The sequence below is a fragment of the Schistocerca americana genome, chromosome 5 (genome assembly GCF_021461395.2).
Source record: "Schistocerca americana isolate TAMUIC-IGC-003095 chromosome 5, iqSchAmer2.1, whole genome shotgun sequence".
Classification (NCBI taxonomy): domain Eukaryota; kingdom Metazoa; phylum Arthropoda; class Insecta; order Orthoptera; family Acrididae; genus Schistocerca; species Schistocerca americana.
The window spans coordinates 258452792-258472019 of NC_060123.1; the positions used below are offsets into that span (position 1 = coordinate 258452792).

The following is a 19228-nucleotide window of genomic DNA, read 5'->3' on the forward strand; positions in this document are numbered from 1 at the left end:
AGATACTGGCAGAATTGAAGCTGTGAGGATGGGGCATGAGTTATGCTTGGGTAGTGCAGTTGGTAGAGCACTTGCCCGTGAAAGGCAAAGGTCTCGATTCCAAGTCTCGATCCGGCACACAGTTTTAATCTGCCAAGAAGTTTCACATCAGCGCTCACTCCGCTTCAGAGTGAAAATTTCGTTCTCATTATTATTATTATTATTATTATTATTATTCTCCTCTTGTATAATACCCAGTTTCTTGATTTGTTTGAAAATATTTGTTCACAGTGTATCTTTGTATGTCTATGAGAGCCATGTAATCTTCTCCTAGTTTGATATGAAGAACTGTGTGAAACTACACACAGAGTGAAGAAACTTCCTGCGTTTGATTAAAACACACTTTGTACCAAAATGTACGGCATTTGATATTTGGCTTATAACAAATACATGCATGCTGTTGTCTGTATAGATGGCTCTTGATCATCAACACAGCTTATGACTTTTATCAATATTTGTCGTTACTCCCTGGTGATTTTTCAGCGGCTTCTCGAGCAACTCATGAGGTGTGGCTGTGCCAGCTATCTTGATGATATTGTGGGCTCCGGCTCCTCCACTGCTGAACATCTTGACAACTTACAAATGCTCTTTTTGGTGTTACAGGCCACCAGGTTAAAATGCAATTTGGAAAAGTGCCACTTCTTTCAGCCTTCTATTGTTTATCTTGGGTTCAGGATCTCTACTGCTGATATCAAACCTATTTGTTAGAATGTCTCTGGTATTATGGCTCTTCTGTGCCATACATCAGTCAAGGAATTCCAGGTATTTTTTAGGTAAGATTGCTTACCATTGGTTTTTGCTGGGTGCAGCGTCGGCTTCACAACTGTTACATGCCTTGCTGTATAAGGAAACATGTTTTCACTGGTCGCAGGCATGTGAAACGAGGTTTTCCAAACTTAAGTCTACATTACAATCTGCATGGACACCAACCTATGCAGCCATTCTCCTGTTTCCAGCCAGGGGTGGCTGCTTGGGCATGTGGGTTTGGTCGTCGCCCAAAATGTTTCCCACTGTCATCCCCGATTCTGCAGCTGCTTGCTCTGCAACGTCCACAAGGAAGAGGGCCTCTGTGCACATCATTTCAACCAGATGCACCTGTGTGTGGATGACTGGACAACCCTGGCCAGCACACCAACTTCACCATGGCAGTCTGCGTTGCTCGATGGATCGCCTGATGCAGCTGGGTCCCTGCCATGTCATATGAGGGTCCCCCGTCACTGGTGGTTGAACCTGGTGCAGCCTCTCCAATAGCGCTACCAATGCCAATGCAGCTGCCATTCATGTCGGAGCTGTCTCCTCCATCTCAGCCATCAATTGTGGGTATACCATCAGTACCAGGCCCTGGACTTGATGTGGACATGGAACTTGCGCTGACGTCACCCATCCTACTTTACATGTTGACACAAAAAGGTGGACTGTGAAACTTTCCGTCCAAGTGCCCCAGTATCAGCAAGTCATCTCAGTCAGAGCCTCGCAGAGGAAGACGCTATGGATATCTCACAAATCCGAGCTGTTGCCAAAGGGAAGAAGAATGAAGTAATGTGCACATACTTGAAGGCTGTGCGCGTTTTAGTAATGTGTCATCATCCACGAAAGAGCAATACTGTGAACTACCAATAGAGCCCACCACAGGCGAGGGCCTATTTAAACCCTGCCACACTATGCTTGCACTCAGTTATTGTTTTACTGCTTGCAAGCATTTGCTTATCTTACTGTGTTCAGTGTATGTAATGGTGATTGGTATACATGCCACAGTTTAATAAAGTCATACTAACATTCTTGGTTGTGTTGTGTGTCCAAGCTACAACAACATACTTTTCGGCTCACAAAATATTGTCTTGGATTGATGTGTTACCCCCCAAAAAATGATACTGTCTGACATTATGGAATGATGTGCTTCATCAGTTCTGTAGTATGCTCCCCCCAATTGAATTTGTTAGCAATCATTGTGCACGGTGAAAAGTTCTGAAATGTATATAGCTTTAGTGACAAAAAAAATTAGCCAGGATTTGTTCATTAATTTCCATGACAGTTTCACCAAACACTATTTCTGAAATTGTACTTCATTTGCTTTTTATTCCAATGTTTGTATCGCCTGCAAACAAAACAGACTTGGGATCTGGTTATGTTGCTGATTAAAAGTCATTAGTATGCACAATAAAAAGTAAGGGCCCTAAGGTGGAACTTTGGGTAACACCAAATATAACTAATTCCCAGTTGGATGACAACTCGTAGTTTAATATTGGTCTTCTTCCTACTTACACCCATTGTTTCCTGTCAGAACTTGAACTGTCCTGCAACATTTTCCTTTACACCAAAATATTATTCTTCTTACTCTTCTTTTCCCGGCCATATTCTATATCTTCACAAGTCCAGCATGCTAATCTGGTTTGGGCACTGTTAGTGGTAGAGGGGACCAGATGCTGCTCCTGTCATCCTCGGCCGTGGACTGACTGTCTCGGGACCAAAGATTGGCCCCTTATGTGTCTTCACAATAATAGGTACTGAAACTTCACATTGTTCGATGTTTAATTTACAGAAATTACATTTAAAACTTAACTCATTAAATTAACTTGAGTACATCGAAAAATTCCGTCTTTTTAACAGTTTCTTCTACTACAAGAGTTAGGCTGAATTATTTGTTTAAATCATGAAATTTACAAATATAAGTTGGACAAAACTGTTAATTACTTTGGAATTAATTAATACATAAAACTAAGCACAAAATTAGATCTGGTGTTATCTCCTTTAAAAACTGAGTGCCAGCCTTTCTCTTTTATGAAGATGCAAATTATACTCATGTATGTTAATGTTAATTAGTTAAAAGTGAAAAAATGAATTTTGAGGAGGCAGATGGCAAAACAAGAGGGGAAGTAAAATATCCCAGCTTGCTTCGTCACTTCAGGTTGCTGCCAGCGAGGTTTCATCCTCTTCCATCCTCTGCACACAAATGTTCTTGAGTCAGACCAGCTCCATGCCAATGTGCATTCAGTCGTCAGTGATAGGACACTGTACTTGGACAGTTAATAGTTCTGTTAATGTTTCTCTAACCTTGTCATTATTTGGCTTGCAGTTATCAGCCTACGTAATTTTTGTATGTGTTGTGGTTGTTAATAAAGAGTGTAGATGCAGAAAGGTGGATAAGAAACCACTTGTACATTACATTACCTAAAATTTTCAAGGACGCTGATGAAAATGAAACAAGACAAAAGTTTGACAGTATTTCTTTATCTCCTTTTGTCAAAGAGGCTTAACTTCAGCATACTTTAGCCAACTGGGAAATGATTCTGTAATAAATGACTTGTTGCACAAATAATTCACTATGTTACTAATCTCAGAAGAACTCTCTTTAATTAACTTTATTTATATTTTAATTTAACCACAACAATTTTTTTTTATTTTAAAGATTTTACGGTGGAGGTTATGTCCTCTGGTGTGTTAAATATCATATTCATTCTATGGATATTATTTGAAGTAACTGGTCTGATACATTCTATGGCAGTATATATTGAAACTGAAAACCCAGAATTGTCAGTATTAAAGTCATTAAATGCTTGTTAGGGGCTGCACTGGGTAACATTCGAGAACCTGAGAGCTTAAAGATGGAAGATTGCGTAATCATGTAGTGCAGTCCCCAACAATCAGTCTTTCCTTCGCATCACATCCAATAAGTCACCCCCAACCCAGGGTTCTGGGTGACTTTTTTGAACTCTTTCCATTTCATTCAGCATCAACAGGAAGCTGTAAATATGCTTGAGAGAAGTTGATCTTGGAAAAATACTGATCGCCAGCAAGCTTAGCAAAAAGTTCATCAGGGCATGGCAAAGGATATATGTAAATGATAGACTGAGAATTGACAGAAACTTTGAAAGCACTAAAAAGGCGTAACTGCCCTGATGGCTTCTTGACAATGGCTAAGGGGCTAGCCCATTTGCTGGATGCGATTGGTTGGATGACCCCAAAGGGGGTCAAGCTCCGCCTTGGCCTGGTCATGGAGCACCATCGGCACCTGGCGAGCCCGAAAGAAACGGGGTGTGACCGGAGGTTTCATGATAATGTGGGCCATGAAATTGTTGGCAAAACCCAAACCCGCAGAAAATAGGGCAGAAAATTCAGAGCATAAAGAGTCGAGTTGTGTATAAGACATTTGAGCAGAGACAGTTGGGAAAGGAGTTGATACGTGTGAGGCAATAACCAAGACAAAAAGAAAGCACAGCATAAGGTAACATCAGTCAATATAGATGGCAGAGATAAATGACCAGGGTAATGAAAGGCGAAACAGGAGGTGCAAGGGGTGACGCAGCAGGTGACGTAGATTGAGATGGACTCAAACTGGCCAAAATGGAGGCAAGCATTTGCAGTACCTGGGTTTGATTGTGTTATTCTTTGCTGAATGCCTTTTGCTTCTGTCACCATGACTGATGGATGTGTGGCAATGCTCTCAATGCACTGTATAAGGTGTAGGGAGTACTTCTTCATCAGTCTTCGATGGCTCACCTGATGATGACTGGCAGGTGTCCAGTCAAAACATTGTGGAGTGAAGTTTATGATGACTGGCTATAATCCCGAAATCTCTTTGAATACCTCTGACCTGTCCTCCATATTGATATGTGGGCTGAGCAGGAAATCTGAATCACAGTTGGATACTCAACTGGAGATACTACTACCTACTTCCCAATACATTTATCCCAGTATATTTGTTCATTAATAAAATTTGTTATAGTATATATCTTTCACAAACCAACAGCTCAGCTCATGGAATCAGTACTATCAGTAGATACTAGAATGATATGCATAAAGATTTATAGTCACTTACTTTGGTCTAGAAAGGTGTCCACTATTCAAGAAGACACATTGTCAATGACTCGCTAGCAGCCATAAAAAGTTGAGATACAAATAATCTTCATATTAAGAAGAGACCAGATGATTTACTGGTTGGTCCGCTCCAATACCATCAACAAATTTATTAGTGGAACCAGTTGAAGTATTTATTATAAATAATATTGAATAATGTGAGTTAAGAATACATGTGGGTGGATTCTTGAATGTAATAGAAAAGGTTTGGTGAATAGAAAATTCTGTAATTCACTCTTTAAAGCCTCTAAATTTGCCTCTGTACATTTAATAGTCTCTGATACTTTGTTGAACACATTTGTACCTATGTATTTGCCTGGATCTGTGCTTATGTTAAAGCTTTCGAATATTGGTAAAGATGGCGTTTAGTTTAGTCCTAGTAGCATAATAATGTCCTGTACTATTTTTGAGGAAAAACAATATTGGTAACATCAAAGAACATTAAAGAATTTATGTTTTATGAAACATTTGTCAAAATACCAAGTGCTTTAAAGAGATCTGTGCAGGGAGTCTAGGACTGTCATGAGAGTTGATATTCATATCACACTTCTTTATCCATAAAGAGTCCAACCCCTTAGCTGAGTGGTCAGCACATCTGACTGCCATGCATCAGGTCCAAGATCAATTCCTGCCAGAGTAGGGGATTTTCTATGCCCAGGGACTGGCTTGTGTGTTGTCATCATCATCATCATTGACAAGCAAGTTGTCCAATGTGGTGTCAAGGGAAAAGACTTGCAACTCGGCAGCTGAACTTGCCAGGTGGGGACTCGCAACTGTCAATGCCAGATGATGATGATGATGATAGCAAATGGAAATATGAAGAATAAACTAATTCATTCAATGTAAAACCACTTCTAGTTGTAATCATATATACTCCAGATTTAGCACAATGAAAGTGCTACATTAAATCTGGGGTATGATTTTACAGTTCAGATTGTGATGTATTTGTAGTCCCAGAGGCTGATTGTATACACGTTTTTGGTTTCATTGTAGTACATTCTGCCATTCTGTGAGAAGTACCAAACAAAAGTTCCAAGTCTTATCAGAATTTAATGGCTTTTGGCTATGTTAAGAGTCACACTTTGTATAAATTAACTGAATATCTAGATTCAAGGATTGAAAAGAAGCTACATGACATACAGTAATGTTCATTGTAAAGTAATAATGTACTGTAAACAAGATTCAGCATTTGAAGATATAGGTACCTCTTTGTTTTCTTTTAATCTTTGGTTGTGATCATTATTTTTCTTTGTTAGTGTGATCTGATAAACACAGTGTCTCATCATCTAAATATATTTACAATACTTGTTTCATGCTTATGGCTTTAGTTTCTAAATCAAAGTGACATTTCTTTTTTCTTATAGTGTAATTTTTTTTTAATAGGAATTCATCTTGGTGCCAAACGAATGCATGAAACACTCAATAAGACTTACTTTTGGCGAGGCATGTATGTGGATATAATCACTTTTGTAAGAGGTTGCCATATATGCTCTGAGTCATTCTGTGGAAGTCATTTACATTCTTCTGCACAGCATAAACTTGACAGAACACATGAAAATGACAATGAAGATGATCTCTCTGCAAATAATGAGAACTCATTAGATTCTGATTTGCAAATTCGAAACAGAGTTTGGCAGAAGGTCAGTTATATTCTGTGATTTAAAAAATCTTTATTACCATAACACTTTTTTGCAGAGAAGTTGTAAGTGGTAAAACAATTCTCTGAAAATAACTTACATTTCAAAGTTTTGTATTAGTTAGTTGCTTTTGTTTACTGCTTAATAATCAGACAGTTCCACAACTTCAGTGGTTAGAGGGCAGTCAAGGCATAACACGAATTCTGATATTAAAGTAGTTTATCAGAATATTGGTGGATGATTGTGTATGTCAGTAGAATATAACACTTTCTAAGCACATGTCAAGAGAATAGTTGGAAAATGATGTACCATTAGAGTAGAAGTATTAGTAAATAGCAGAGAGGATAAAATAGCAATCTGGAATTAAGAAGGCGCAGTTTTGATTGTAATAGGAGCTGATTAATAAGTTTGAAATAGGAAGGAAAAACACAAAATACTGTGGTAACAGTTAATGAATACTATAAACGCTTCCACTAAACCGACACAGGTATGGGAGGTTTCAGGTCGGGTGCTACACGCCATATTAATGATGCAGTGAGATACGGAAATTTCCTGATCAACAAAGAAGACATTAACAGTGACCATATGGGCTGAGTATAGATCCAGTTACTGTTAGAATAAATTGTGTGTTCTGTACTGCAGCCAGTCATATTGTTTATTTTGTTTTAATTTGGAACATTGTGATGTTTCATCAGGGATTTGTTTGCATATATATTTGTTTGTTTATACTGTTTAACATAAAATACTTTTAACACACACAAATATTTGTTTCTTCAGATTCATGTTAAATAGTTTTCACTCTAGCTTTCCTTCATTGAATTGCGAGATTGGTATGTATCTCATATTATGTTAAAAATTCCAAGTAAGAATTCCTAGCCACCTCTGATGAGGTGCTGCAATAAAATGTAATGTACACTCCTGGAAATGGAAAAAAGAACACATTGACACCGGTGTGTCAGATCCACCATACTTGCTCCGGACACTGCGAGAGGACTGTACAAGCAATGATCACACGCACGGCACAGCGGACACACCAGGAACCGCGGTGTTGGCCGTCGAATGGCGCTAGCTGCGCAGCATTTGTTCACCGCCGCCGTCAGTGTCAGCCAGTTTGCCGTGGCATACGGAGCTCCATCGCAGTCTTTAACACTGGTAGCATGCCGCGACAGTGTGGACGTGAACCGTATGTGCAGTTGACGGACTTTGAGCGAGGGTGTATAGTGGGCATGCGGGAGGCTGGGTGGACGTACTGCCGAATTGCTCAACACGTGGGGCGTGAGGTCTCCACAGTACATCGATGTTGTCGCCAGTGGTCGGCGGAAGGTGCACGTGCCCGTCGACCTGGGACCGGACCGCAGCGACGCACGGATGCACGCCAAGACCGTAGGATCCTACACAGTGCCGTAGGGGACCGCACCGCCACTTCCCAGCAAATTAGGGACACTGTTGCTCCTGGGGTATCGGCGAGGAGCATTCGCAACCGTCTCCAAGAAGCTGGGCTACGGTCCCGGACACCGTTAGGCCGTCTTCCGCTCACGCCCCAACATCGTGCAGCCCGCCTCCAGTGGTGTCGCGATAGGCGTGAATGGAGGGACGAATGGAGACGTGTCGTCTTCAGCGATGAGAGTCGCTTCTGCCTTGGTGCCAATGATGGTCGTATGCGTGTTTGGCACCGTGCAGGTGAGCGCCACAATCAGGACTGCATACGACCGAGGCACACAGGGCCAACACCCAGCATCATGGTGTGGGGAGCGATCTCCTACACTGGCCGTACACCACTGGTGATCGTCGAGGGGACACTGAATAGTGCACGGTACATCCAAACCGTCATCGAACCCATCGTTCTACCATTGCTAGACTGGCAAGGGAACTTGCTGTTCCAACAGGACAATGCACGTCCGCATGTATCCCGTGCCACCCAACGTGCTCTAGAAGGTGTAAGTCAACTACCCTGGCCAGCAAGATCTCCGGATCTGTCCCCCATTGAGCATGTTTGGGACTGGATGAAGCGTCGTCTCACGCGGTCTGCACGTCCAGCACGAATGCTGGTCCAACTGAGGCGCCAGGTGGAAATGGCATGGCAAGCTGTTCCACAGGACTACATCCAGCATCTCTACGATCGTCTCCATGGGAGAATAGCAGCCTGCATTGCTGCGAAAGGTGGATATACACTGTACTAGTGCCGACATTGTGCATGCTCTGTTGCCTGTGTCTATGTGCCTGTGGTTCTGTCAGTGTGATCATGTGATGTATCTGACCCCAGGAATGTGTCAATAAAGTTTCCCCTTCCTGGGACAATGAATTCACGGTGTTCTTATTTCAATTTCCAGGAGTGTATTTGGATGTGAACTGATGCCATATCAAGTGCCATGGATGATGCTGAACCTAGCTCCTACATGGAGAAAATACAGTGTTAAACTGCATTATTCAAGGAACTAAAGTCCCAACCCATATTCTCAGCAGTTGCTCTGTAGTGGTGCTAAGCCAGATCCTGTCTGGCAGTAGCATTTATTTCACTGAAATATCTGGAAAATGTTGCTTTTAAAATGTGTGTTTTGAATTGTTACCACTCACAGTATTTATTTTGTTAATGTTCAACACATTCTTTTGCATTTCAAGCACAAATTAAAGTTACTAAATCAATATGAAATTAACCATTTGACAAATATTAAACAATGTTCACTGTAATGTGTTAAAAAATTCATGTTAGATGATGCAAGGAAAAGAAAAAAATTAATAATGTCTGTATTTTCAATCTTACCAAATTTTAGTATAGCCCAGTAATTTGTCTGCTAAAATTTACTCTTGCGGTTACATACTGATCACTGAAAGTCTGTGTAAAATATATTGTTTTTGCGAAAATTCTGTTGTTGTAGCTTGCATACATATATCCCAACCTGCATGCTACTCCTCTGAGGTGCTCCACTACATGCATAACATAATGATAAAATGCCCAACAATAATATACCCCCCCCCACCCAATGCCTCTCCAGACTCAGCAGAAAAATCAGCCACTTGCCCAATAAGAAAAGCATGCCATTCTGGCTCAGATGTGTTATCAACATTGGGCAGCATGCCATACGTGTTACTAAGGCATAATGGGGCAACTGTGTTGATGAAGACAATGCTGCTGGATTTTACAATCAAATCAACCTTGCAGTTTCTATATAATAGAGGAAAACATTCCATGTGGAAAAAATATATCTAAAAACAAAGATTCTGTAACTTACCAAACGAAAGCGTTGGTACGTTGATAGAAACAACAACATACACAAACACACACACAAATTTCAAGCTTTCGCAACCCACGGTCGCTTCATCAGGAAAGAGGGAAGGAGAGGGAAAGATGAAAGGGTGTGGGTTTTAAGGTAGAGAATAAGGAGTCATTCCAATCCCAGGAACGGAAAGACTTACCTTGGGGGGGGAAAGGGACAGATATACACTCGCGCGCGCACACACACACACACACACACACACACACACACACACAGACATATCCATCCGCACATAACAGACACAAGCAGACATATGTAAAGGCAAAGAGTTTGGGTAGAGATGTCAGTCGAGGCAGAAGTACAGAGGCAAAGCTGTTATTGAATGACGGCGGCAACTTGAAATTAGCGGAGGTTGAGGCCTGGTGGGTGACGAGGAGAGAGGATATATTGAAGAGCAAGTTCCCATCTCCGGAGTTCTGATAGGTTGGTGTCAGTGGGAAGTATCCAGATAACCCGGACGGTGTAACACTGTGCCAAGATTTGCTGGCCTTGCACCAAGGCATGTTTAGCCACAGGGTGAGCCTCATTACCAACAAAAACTGTCTGCCTGTGTCCGTTCATGCGAATGGACAGTTTTTTGCTGGTCATTCCCACATAGAAAGCTTCACAGTCTAGACAGGTCAGTTGGTAAATCACGTGGGTGCTGTCACATGTGGCTCTGCCTTTGATCGTGTACACCTTCCGGGCTACAGGACTGGGGTAGGTGGTGGTGGGAGGGTGCATGGGACAGGTTTTACACTGGGGGCGGTTACAAGGGTAGGAGCCAGAGGGTAGGGTAGGTGGTTTGGGGATTTTATAGGGATGAACCAAGAGGTTACGAATGTTAGGTGGATGGCGGAAAGGCACTCTTGGTGGAGTGGGGAGGATTTCGTGAAGGATAGATCTCATTTCAGGGCAGGATTTGAGGAAGTCGTATCCCTGCTGGAGAGCTACATTCAGAGTCTGATCCAGTCCCGGAAAGTATCCTGTCACAAGTGGGGCACTTTTGGGATTCTTCTGTGGGAGGTTCTGGGTTTGAGGGCATGAGGAAGTGGCTCTGGTTATTTGCTTCTGTAGCAGGTCGGGAGGGTAGTTACGGGATGCGAAAGCTGTTTTCGGGTTGTTGGTGTAATGGTTCAGGGATTCAGGACTGGAGCAGATTCGTTTGCCACAAAGACCTAGGCTGTAGGGAAGGGACCGTTTGATATGGAATGGGTGGCAGCTGTCATAATGGAGGTACTGTTGCTTGTTGGTGGGTTTGATGCGGAGGGATGTGTGAAGCTGGCCGTTGGACAGATGGAGGTCAACGTCAAGGAAAGTGGCATAGGATTTGGATTGGACCAGGTGCAACTCCTTTGGTTCCATGAGATTCACCTGGTCCTACTCCAAATCCCATGCCACTTTCCTCGACATTGACCTCCATCTGTCCAACGGCCAGCTTCACACGTCCTTTCCAATGTGTGTTCACCGCAATGACGCCAAACACGGATGCGACCATCATGATGCTGTAAACAGAACCTGAATTCATCTGAAAAAATGACGCTTTGCCATTTGTGCACCCAGATTCGTCGTTGAGTATACCATCGCAGGCACTCCTGTCTGTGATGTAGCGTCAAGGGAAACCGCAGCCATCGTCTCCGAGCTGATAGTCCATGCTGCTGCAAACGTCGTCGAACTGTTCATGCAGATGGTTGTTGTCTTGCAAACGTCCCCATGTGTTGACTAAGGCATCGAGATGTGGCTGCACGATCCGTTACAGCCATGTGGATAAGATGCCTGTCATCTTGACTGCTAGTGATACGAAGCCATTGGGATCCAGCACGGCATTCCGTATTACCCTCCTGAACCCACCGATTCCATAATCTGCTAACAGTCATTGGATCTCGACCAAAGCGAACAGCAATGTCGCGATACGATAAACCGCAATCGCAATAGGCTACAATCCAACCTTTATCAAAGTTGGAAACGTGATGGTACAAGTTTCTCCTCCTTACACAAGGCATCACAACAACGTTTCACCAGGCAACACTGGTCAACTGCTGTTTGTGTATAAGAAATTGGCTGGAAACTTTCCTCATGTCAGCATGTTGTGGGTGTCGCCACCAGCGTCAACCTTGTGTGAATGCTCTGAAAAGCTTATCATTTGCATATCATAGCATCTTCTTCCTGTCGGCTAAATTTTGCGTCTGTAGCACATCATCTTTGTGGTGTAGTAAATTTAATGGCCAGTGTGTGTGTGTGTGTGTGTGTGTGTGTGTGTGTGTGTGTGTGTATAGCATTGGTATGTTTATAGAGACACTAACAAACACAAACACAAAATTCAAGCTTTTGCAACCCACGGTTGCTTCATCAGGAAAGAGGGAAGGAGAGGGAAAGATGAAAGGATGTGGGTTTTAAGGGAGAGGGTAAGGCCACTAGGTGGCATCCACCGTCATGATGAGCAGTGGTCATAATGATTTGGTTTTGTTAGTGTGTGTGCTAAGCAAGGTTATGAGGGATGGGAAAAGAAATACCATGGCTCAGTATCTGTGTTTAAAAGTCAGTACAAAATTAAAGAGAACTTCATCACAGATGTAACTGAAGTAAAAATGTTGTTGGCTACAAAAGCTAAATGAAAACAAAGTGAGAGTAAGGAGAGTAATGTAAGAAGTGTTCAGTGAATTTGAAACTAAAATTCTACCTACTGATCTAAGCTTTGGTCATATGTTAAATCAGTAAAAGATCAAAGACTCTCTAATGGTACTGAAAGGGTGGGTGATTGTAGGAAGGTCAAAATACCAAATTTCTTTTTCCTACACTGTTTCATGAGCAGAATCGTACTGAGTTTCCTCCTCTCAATTGTCGCAAAGATGTCAAAATGACAGATATCAAGATAAATGTCTGTGAGATACAAAATCCACAAAAATAGCTCATCAGAGGAAAAATGACTGGAGCAGATGAAGTACTATACAGTTCTAGATCGGGTATGTGAAAGAACTTGCTTCTCATCTACCAGCAGCCATTAGTAGATCGTTGGAAAGGTAATCATTGTGACTGGAAAGAAAGCATAGGTCCATACCATTTACAAGAAGGATAATTGAAAAGTCACACATTACATTAGGCCTATATCACTGACGTTGGGCTGTTGTAGAATTTTATAGCATATTTAATGCACTTTTATTGTGACATTTGTGAAGACTGAAAATCTCCTTTATAGACTCAATATGAATTCTGCAAACAATGCTTGCATGAAACCCAACTCATTCATTTGTCTACAAGACCCAGAGGGCAGTAGATACCAGCCATCAGAATTGATGCCATATTCTGTGACTTCTGTAGTTCCACAATACAGCCTAATGAACAAAATACGAGGGTGTGGAATGTCACACCACCTTTGTGATTTGAATGAGAAGTTCCTAGCAGAAAGAACACTGCATGTCACTCTTAAAAGGATAGAAGTCTTCAGACATGAAAGTAATTTTGTGCATACCTCAAGGGAGCATTATAGATTCATTACTGTGCACTTTGTATGCATGTAAGTGACTTAGTGGATAGTATGGGAACACTATAAGGTTGTTCACTGAAAAGCTGTTGTATACAAAGAAATTGCAACACTAGAAAATTGTAGCAACTGCAAGAAGGCCTGCAGAGGAATGATGCGCGATGCAGGTATTGGTGGTTGACCTTCAAAATAAACAAATGTAACATATTGTGCATAAATGTATGGAAGTATCCACTACTCTATGGCTACACAATATCAGAACAAGCACTGGAAGCAGTTACTTTCAGTAAATAGCTGGGAATATGCATACAAAGCAATTTACAGTGAATTACCACATAAAACAAATTACATGTTCCAGACTGAAATTCATTGGAATATTCCTCAAGAAACATAACGTACCGACAACAGAGATATCTTACAAAACCCTCATTCCACTGGTAGTCAGCCTGGGATCCATATTAGAAAGTATTGATACATGAATAGAGAATACCTCAAGAAGAGCAGCACTTTTCATCTCAGGTTCATTTAGTGACAAAGCATCACACAAAAACTCATACACCTCTATTAAGAGGTAATAGTGTTGTACTTAAACATTTTGCTCTGTGCAGGAGCGTGTAGATGAACTTTGGCAGAAAATTAGAAGAATAGTTGATCAAGCTGGATACGTGCACACCTAGTAGAACAATTTATGATGTGAGGGAGCCTCCATCATATACAGTTTCTGTAAACAGACTTTTAAAAGATACTGCAGAATGGGTGTAAAACAAAGCATAGAGCCATATATATAGCTAAATGAAAACATGAAAAATCCCAGATGGAATACAACAACATGGAAAGAAAAGATTGCAATCCATCCTTTCCAAGTTGCTGAAATGGTAACTGAAGTGTGTGTGGCTGTACAGGAAACCTTCAACAAATGCCCTGCCAGAATATCCAAACTCCTCACACAAAACCAAATGAAATTTTGCTCTTGTGTAAGGGCTGTCAGTTGTACCAAATTTAATGTCCACACATTAGTAGATGGCACAGGAACTGACAATGGAGGGTAGCAAAGCAAAAGCACTGAACTTCATTTTCAAATATTCCTTTATAAAGGAAATGCTATGAGTCCTGCCCCAGTTCAATTTTTGTATAACTGCTAGGATAAGTGACATAGATATTAGAGTCAGTGGTGGAGTTGTGAATAAGCTGTTGTTGTTGTGGTCTTCAGTCCTTAGACTGGTTTGATGCAGCTCTCCATGCTACTCTATCCTGTGCAAGCTTCTTCATCTCCCAGTACCTACTGCAACCTACATCCTTCTGAATCTGCTTAGTGTATTCATCTCTTGGTCTCCCTCTACGATTTTTACCCTCCACGGTGCCCTCCAATGCTAAATTTGTGATCCCTTGATGCCTCAAAACATGTCCTACCAACTGATCCCTTCTTCTAGTCAAGTTGTGCCACAAACTTCTCTTCTCCCCAATCCTATTCAATACCTCCTCATTAGTTACGTGAATAAGCTAGAATCACTAAAATTATATGTTTCCTCAAAGTAATCTTATGTCAGATTATATACAGATTTTGAAACCTTCTTAGCTCTCATTTTAATCATAATATACTGCAGATCTCTTGAATAAAAAACTGTGCCAAGTGATTGAAAGAAAGCACAGGTCAAACACATTTACAAGAAGGCCAACAGGAATGACCCACAGAACTAATGTCGCATGTCTTTTACATTCATCTTCTGTAGAACTTAGAATATATTCTGAACTCAAAACATAATGAAGTATCTCAAACAGAATGTTCTTCTCCATGCCAACCAGCAGGAAACTCCAAAAAGATTCCTCTTCATCTCTGCTCTGAATGTATATTTTATTTATAGTGTCACTTTTCTGCAGGACCACACGGTGTCATTCAATCTAGCGATGGACAGTGGTCATCATTTTTTCGCCCCGAAATTCGGTAAAGCTGATGGCAGATTTGGCAGGATGCTGGGAAAATGCGATCAGCCTACAGAGTAGATTGCTTAACAAAAATTCAATAAACCCAGCCTAAACCATTCCTCAAGTATGTGGAATACATACCATATAGGACAATCAGGGGATACTGAATGTATATGAAGAATTGCAGCACATCACAGGTTTGGTTGATCCAAGAGAGAGTATTATGGAAATGCTGGAAGACTTGAACTGGCAGACACTTTAAAATAGACACCAACTATCCTGCAAAAGAGTACTTACCAAGTCTCACGAAAGAGCATTGTGCGAGAAATGTACAAATATTGTCTGGATGAAGGCATAAGCGACACTCATCAGTGAAGACAACGTGATGCCCATCCTGAGCAGTCCATTCGGCATGTTGTTGGGCCCATTTGTACCGCGGTGTGTGGTGTTGTGGTTGCAAAGATGGACCTTGCCATGGACGTTGGGAGTGAAGTTGCACATCATACAGCCTATTGTGCACAGTTTAGAGTCGTAACACAACATCCCGTGCCTACACAAAAAGTGTTACTCAACATTGTGGCATTGCTGTCAGGGTTCCTCTGAACCATGATCCGTATGTAGTGATCATCCACTGCAGTAGTAGCCCTTGGGCGGCCTGAGCGAGGCATGTCATTGACAGTTCCTGTCTCTCTGTATCTCCTCCATGTCCAAACAACATCGCTTTGGTTCACTTCGAGATGCCTGGACACTTCCCTTTTTGAGAGCCCTTCCTGGCACAAAGTAACAATGCGGACGCAATCGAACTGTGGTATTGACCATCTAGGCATGGTTGAACTACAGACAACACAAGCTGTGTACCTCCTTCCAGGTGGAATGACTGGAACTGATTGGCTGTTGGACCCCTTTTGTCTCACAGGCGCTGCTCATGCATGGTTGTTTACATCTTTGGGCGGGTTTAGTGACATCTCTGAACAGTGGAAGGGATTGTGTCTGTGATACAATATCCACAGTCAATGTCGATTCTCAGGAATTGTGGGAACTGGGGTGATGCAAAACTTTTTATGTGTGTAGATAGAAATGAAATATTGTGGCGTGTTTGGTTACTTGTAATTTAGTGTCTTGTGCAGATGTCCAGTGCTCTTACAAATTCATCAGAATCGAGTAATATTTATAGAACAGTGTTCTCTCTTTCTCTCTCTCTCTGTCTGTGTGTGTACCGTGTGTGTGTGTGTGTGTGTGTGTGTGTGTGTGTGTGTGTGTGTGTGTGTGTGTGTGTGTTTTTATTATATTCTCTATATTATACCCAATATTTTTCTTTGTCAGGAGTAGTTACTATGTTGACTAGAAAAGCAGATCATTGCTCTTGCTCACAAACCATTAACTTGCCTCTTATTTTGCAGGTTCTTGTGAAGGTGTGTGGTCCTTACCCCAAAACAGCTGATCATAATGAATATTTGATTACAATAGTTGACCCAGTATCAATGTGGATTTGTGTGAAACCCACAACAAGTGAGAGAAACATAAAAACTGTAGCAACTTTCATCATAAAAATATTTTGTCTTTTGGGGTTTGCTGAATGCTGCTTCATTGGATTTACAACTCAGGAGTTAGAGAAAGTCCAACAACATTATAAAGGAGGCATGTTTGAATCAGAGTTGACATCATGTATGTTTGGCAATAAAACTACAAAAAGAGCAGAGACGGAACAACATGGGGCTGATGAATGTTCTTGGAGTACAAATTTGTTGAATGACTTTGTCAACTGTTATCCTTCTGACTGGGACAGAAAGATCCAGTCTTTTCTACTCACCTATCATGTTTCATTTGGGTGTGATTCACTGTCTCCATTCTACAAGCTACATGGGCGAAATCCAAAATTTATTCTGGAGGAAAATAAAGAAAATACAACAAATGACTCACCAATCAACAAAGTATCTGCAGTGTGCTCTATAGCAAGAGGAAAATCACAAAATTTTGTTCTACAGGTATGCATTTCAATAGAGTTACAATATCGAGTTAAATAACTCAGTACTAGTTAACATTTTGCTAATACATACTACACACCAAAAACACGTAATTGAACAATAATATTAAAAAGTTTACTGAAATAGTTATGCAAATCAAGGAATTTCAGCCTTAGGGTTACAGTAAAGCATATTTTTATTATGACTCTTCAGAATTTTATGGCACCTCTTTTGAATATACAATTCTAGTCTGCTGCCAGAGTTCATTGTGTAAATCCAACAGTTTTTCATCAAGGCAGCTGTTTGACATCTTAATGTTGTTGCTGGCAAATAGCAACTGCTAGTGTTGTGTTGTTACTGTGTTCTTATGAAGGCCAATCCCAGAAGTCATTCATGTACAGCAGTGTTGCTAGTGAAAGGAGGAAGCCACCATATCAAGAGTCTCACTGGGAATTGGGGTGTGGTGTTCATTGTACATGCAAAGCCACCAGTGTTGCTGTCAGTTGTTACTGTGACCAGAAACTGAACAAAAATTCTTTCCCGTATGAGACCTGCATTAGGGCTGTTGTTGAGAATTCTTTTATTTACAGCTGTCTCTATACTACGGAAAGAACTGTGAACTGTAGGATAATGAAACTTGCCATTGTGCCAATTACTAAGGCTTTTGTCCATTATTTTCATGCATGGAGCATGGGAAGGGTGATTGCTTAAACGGCACTGTGCATTCTGTAATTAGTCTAAACTTGCCTTCATGATCCCTGTGGAAGTGATACACAGGGAGTTGTAAGATATTCCTAGAATTATCACTTAAAGTTGGTTCCACAAACTTCTAAGTAGGCTTTGACAGTATAGTTTGCATTGCTCTTAAAGAGTCTGCAGTTGAGTTATTTCAACACCCTCTCCATGGGTCCAACAAATTTTTGATCCTTAGTGCTGCTTCTGTTTATGTATGTTCAGTACCCCTTGTTAGTCCTATATGGTACAGGTCCCACACACTTGAGTAATGTTCTAGGATGGATCTCAGTCTTCCATTTCCGTAGTATTCTGCCAATAAACTGCAGTCTGCCACCTGCTTTTCTTATTACTTAGCCTATGTGACGTTGCGTTTGTGACCTGATGTTAGTTTTATAGGGTGTACTTAGGTGGAATTGTAAATCAGCTTGTCTTTCATGGACATATACAGGGTGAGTCACCTAACATTACCACTGGATATATTTCGTAAACCACATCAAATACTGACGAATCGCTTCCACAGACCGAACGTGAGGAGAGGGGCTAGTGTAATTGGTTAATACAAACCATACAAAAATGCACGGAAGTTTGTTTTTTAACACAAACCTACGTTTTTTTTTAAATGGAACCCCATTAGTTTTGTTAGCACATCTGAACATATAAACAAATAAGTAATCACTGCTGTTTGTTGCATTGTAAAATGTTAATTACATCTGGAGATATTGTAACCTAGACGCTTGAGTACCACTCCTCCGCTGTTCGATCGTGTGTATTGGAGAGCACTGAATTACGTAGGGATCCAAAGGGAACGGTGATGGACCTTAGGTACAGAAGAGACTGGAACAGCACATCACGTCCACATGCTAACACCTTTTTATTGGTCTTTTTCACTGACGCACATGTACATTACCATGAGGGGTGAGGTACACGTACACACGTGGTTTCCGTTTTCAATTACGGAGTGGAATAGAGTGTGTCCCGACATATCAGGCCAATAGATGTTCAATGTGGTGGCCATCATTTGCTGCACAAAATTGCAATCTCTGGCGTAATGAATGTCGTACACACCACAGTACATCTGGTGTAATGTCGCCGCAGACTGCCACAATACGTTATTTCATATCCTCTGGGGTTGTAGGCACATCACGGTACACATTCTCCTTTAACGTACCCCACAGAAAGAAGTCCAGAGGTGTAAGACCAGGACAACGGGCTGGCCAATTTATGCGTCTCCACGTCCTATGAAATGCCCGTCAAACATCCTGTCAAGGGTCAGCCTAGTGTTAATTGTGGAATGTGCAGGTGCACCATCATGCTGATACCACATACGTTGACACGTTTCCA

The 19228-nt window shown here is 41.4% G+C and overlaps 1 protein-coding gene across 2 annotated transcripts in view; it reads left to right on the plus strand.

Annotated features, from left to right (window-relative positions):
- The window catches only part of LOC124615766, an 80986-nt gene that overhangs the window by 37571 nt on the left and 24187 nt on the right, over positions 1-19228 (plus strand). For both annotated transcript variants that reach the window (XM_047143862.1, XM_047143863.1), the window contains exons 7-8: positions 6277-6533; positions 16589-17173. In XM_047143862.1, coding sequence (XP_046999818.1) covers positions 6277-6533; positions 16589-17173 — 842 coding nt within the window. The remainder of the gene's footprint in view (positions 1-6276; positions 6534-16588; positions 17174-19228) is intronic.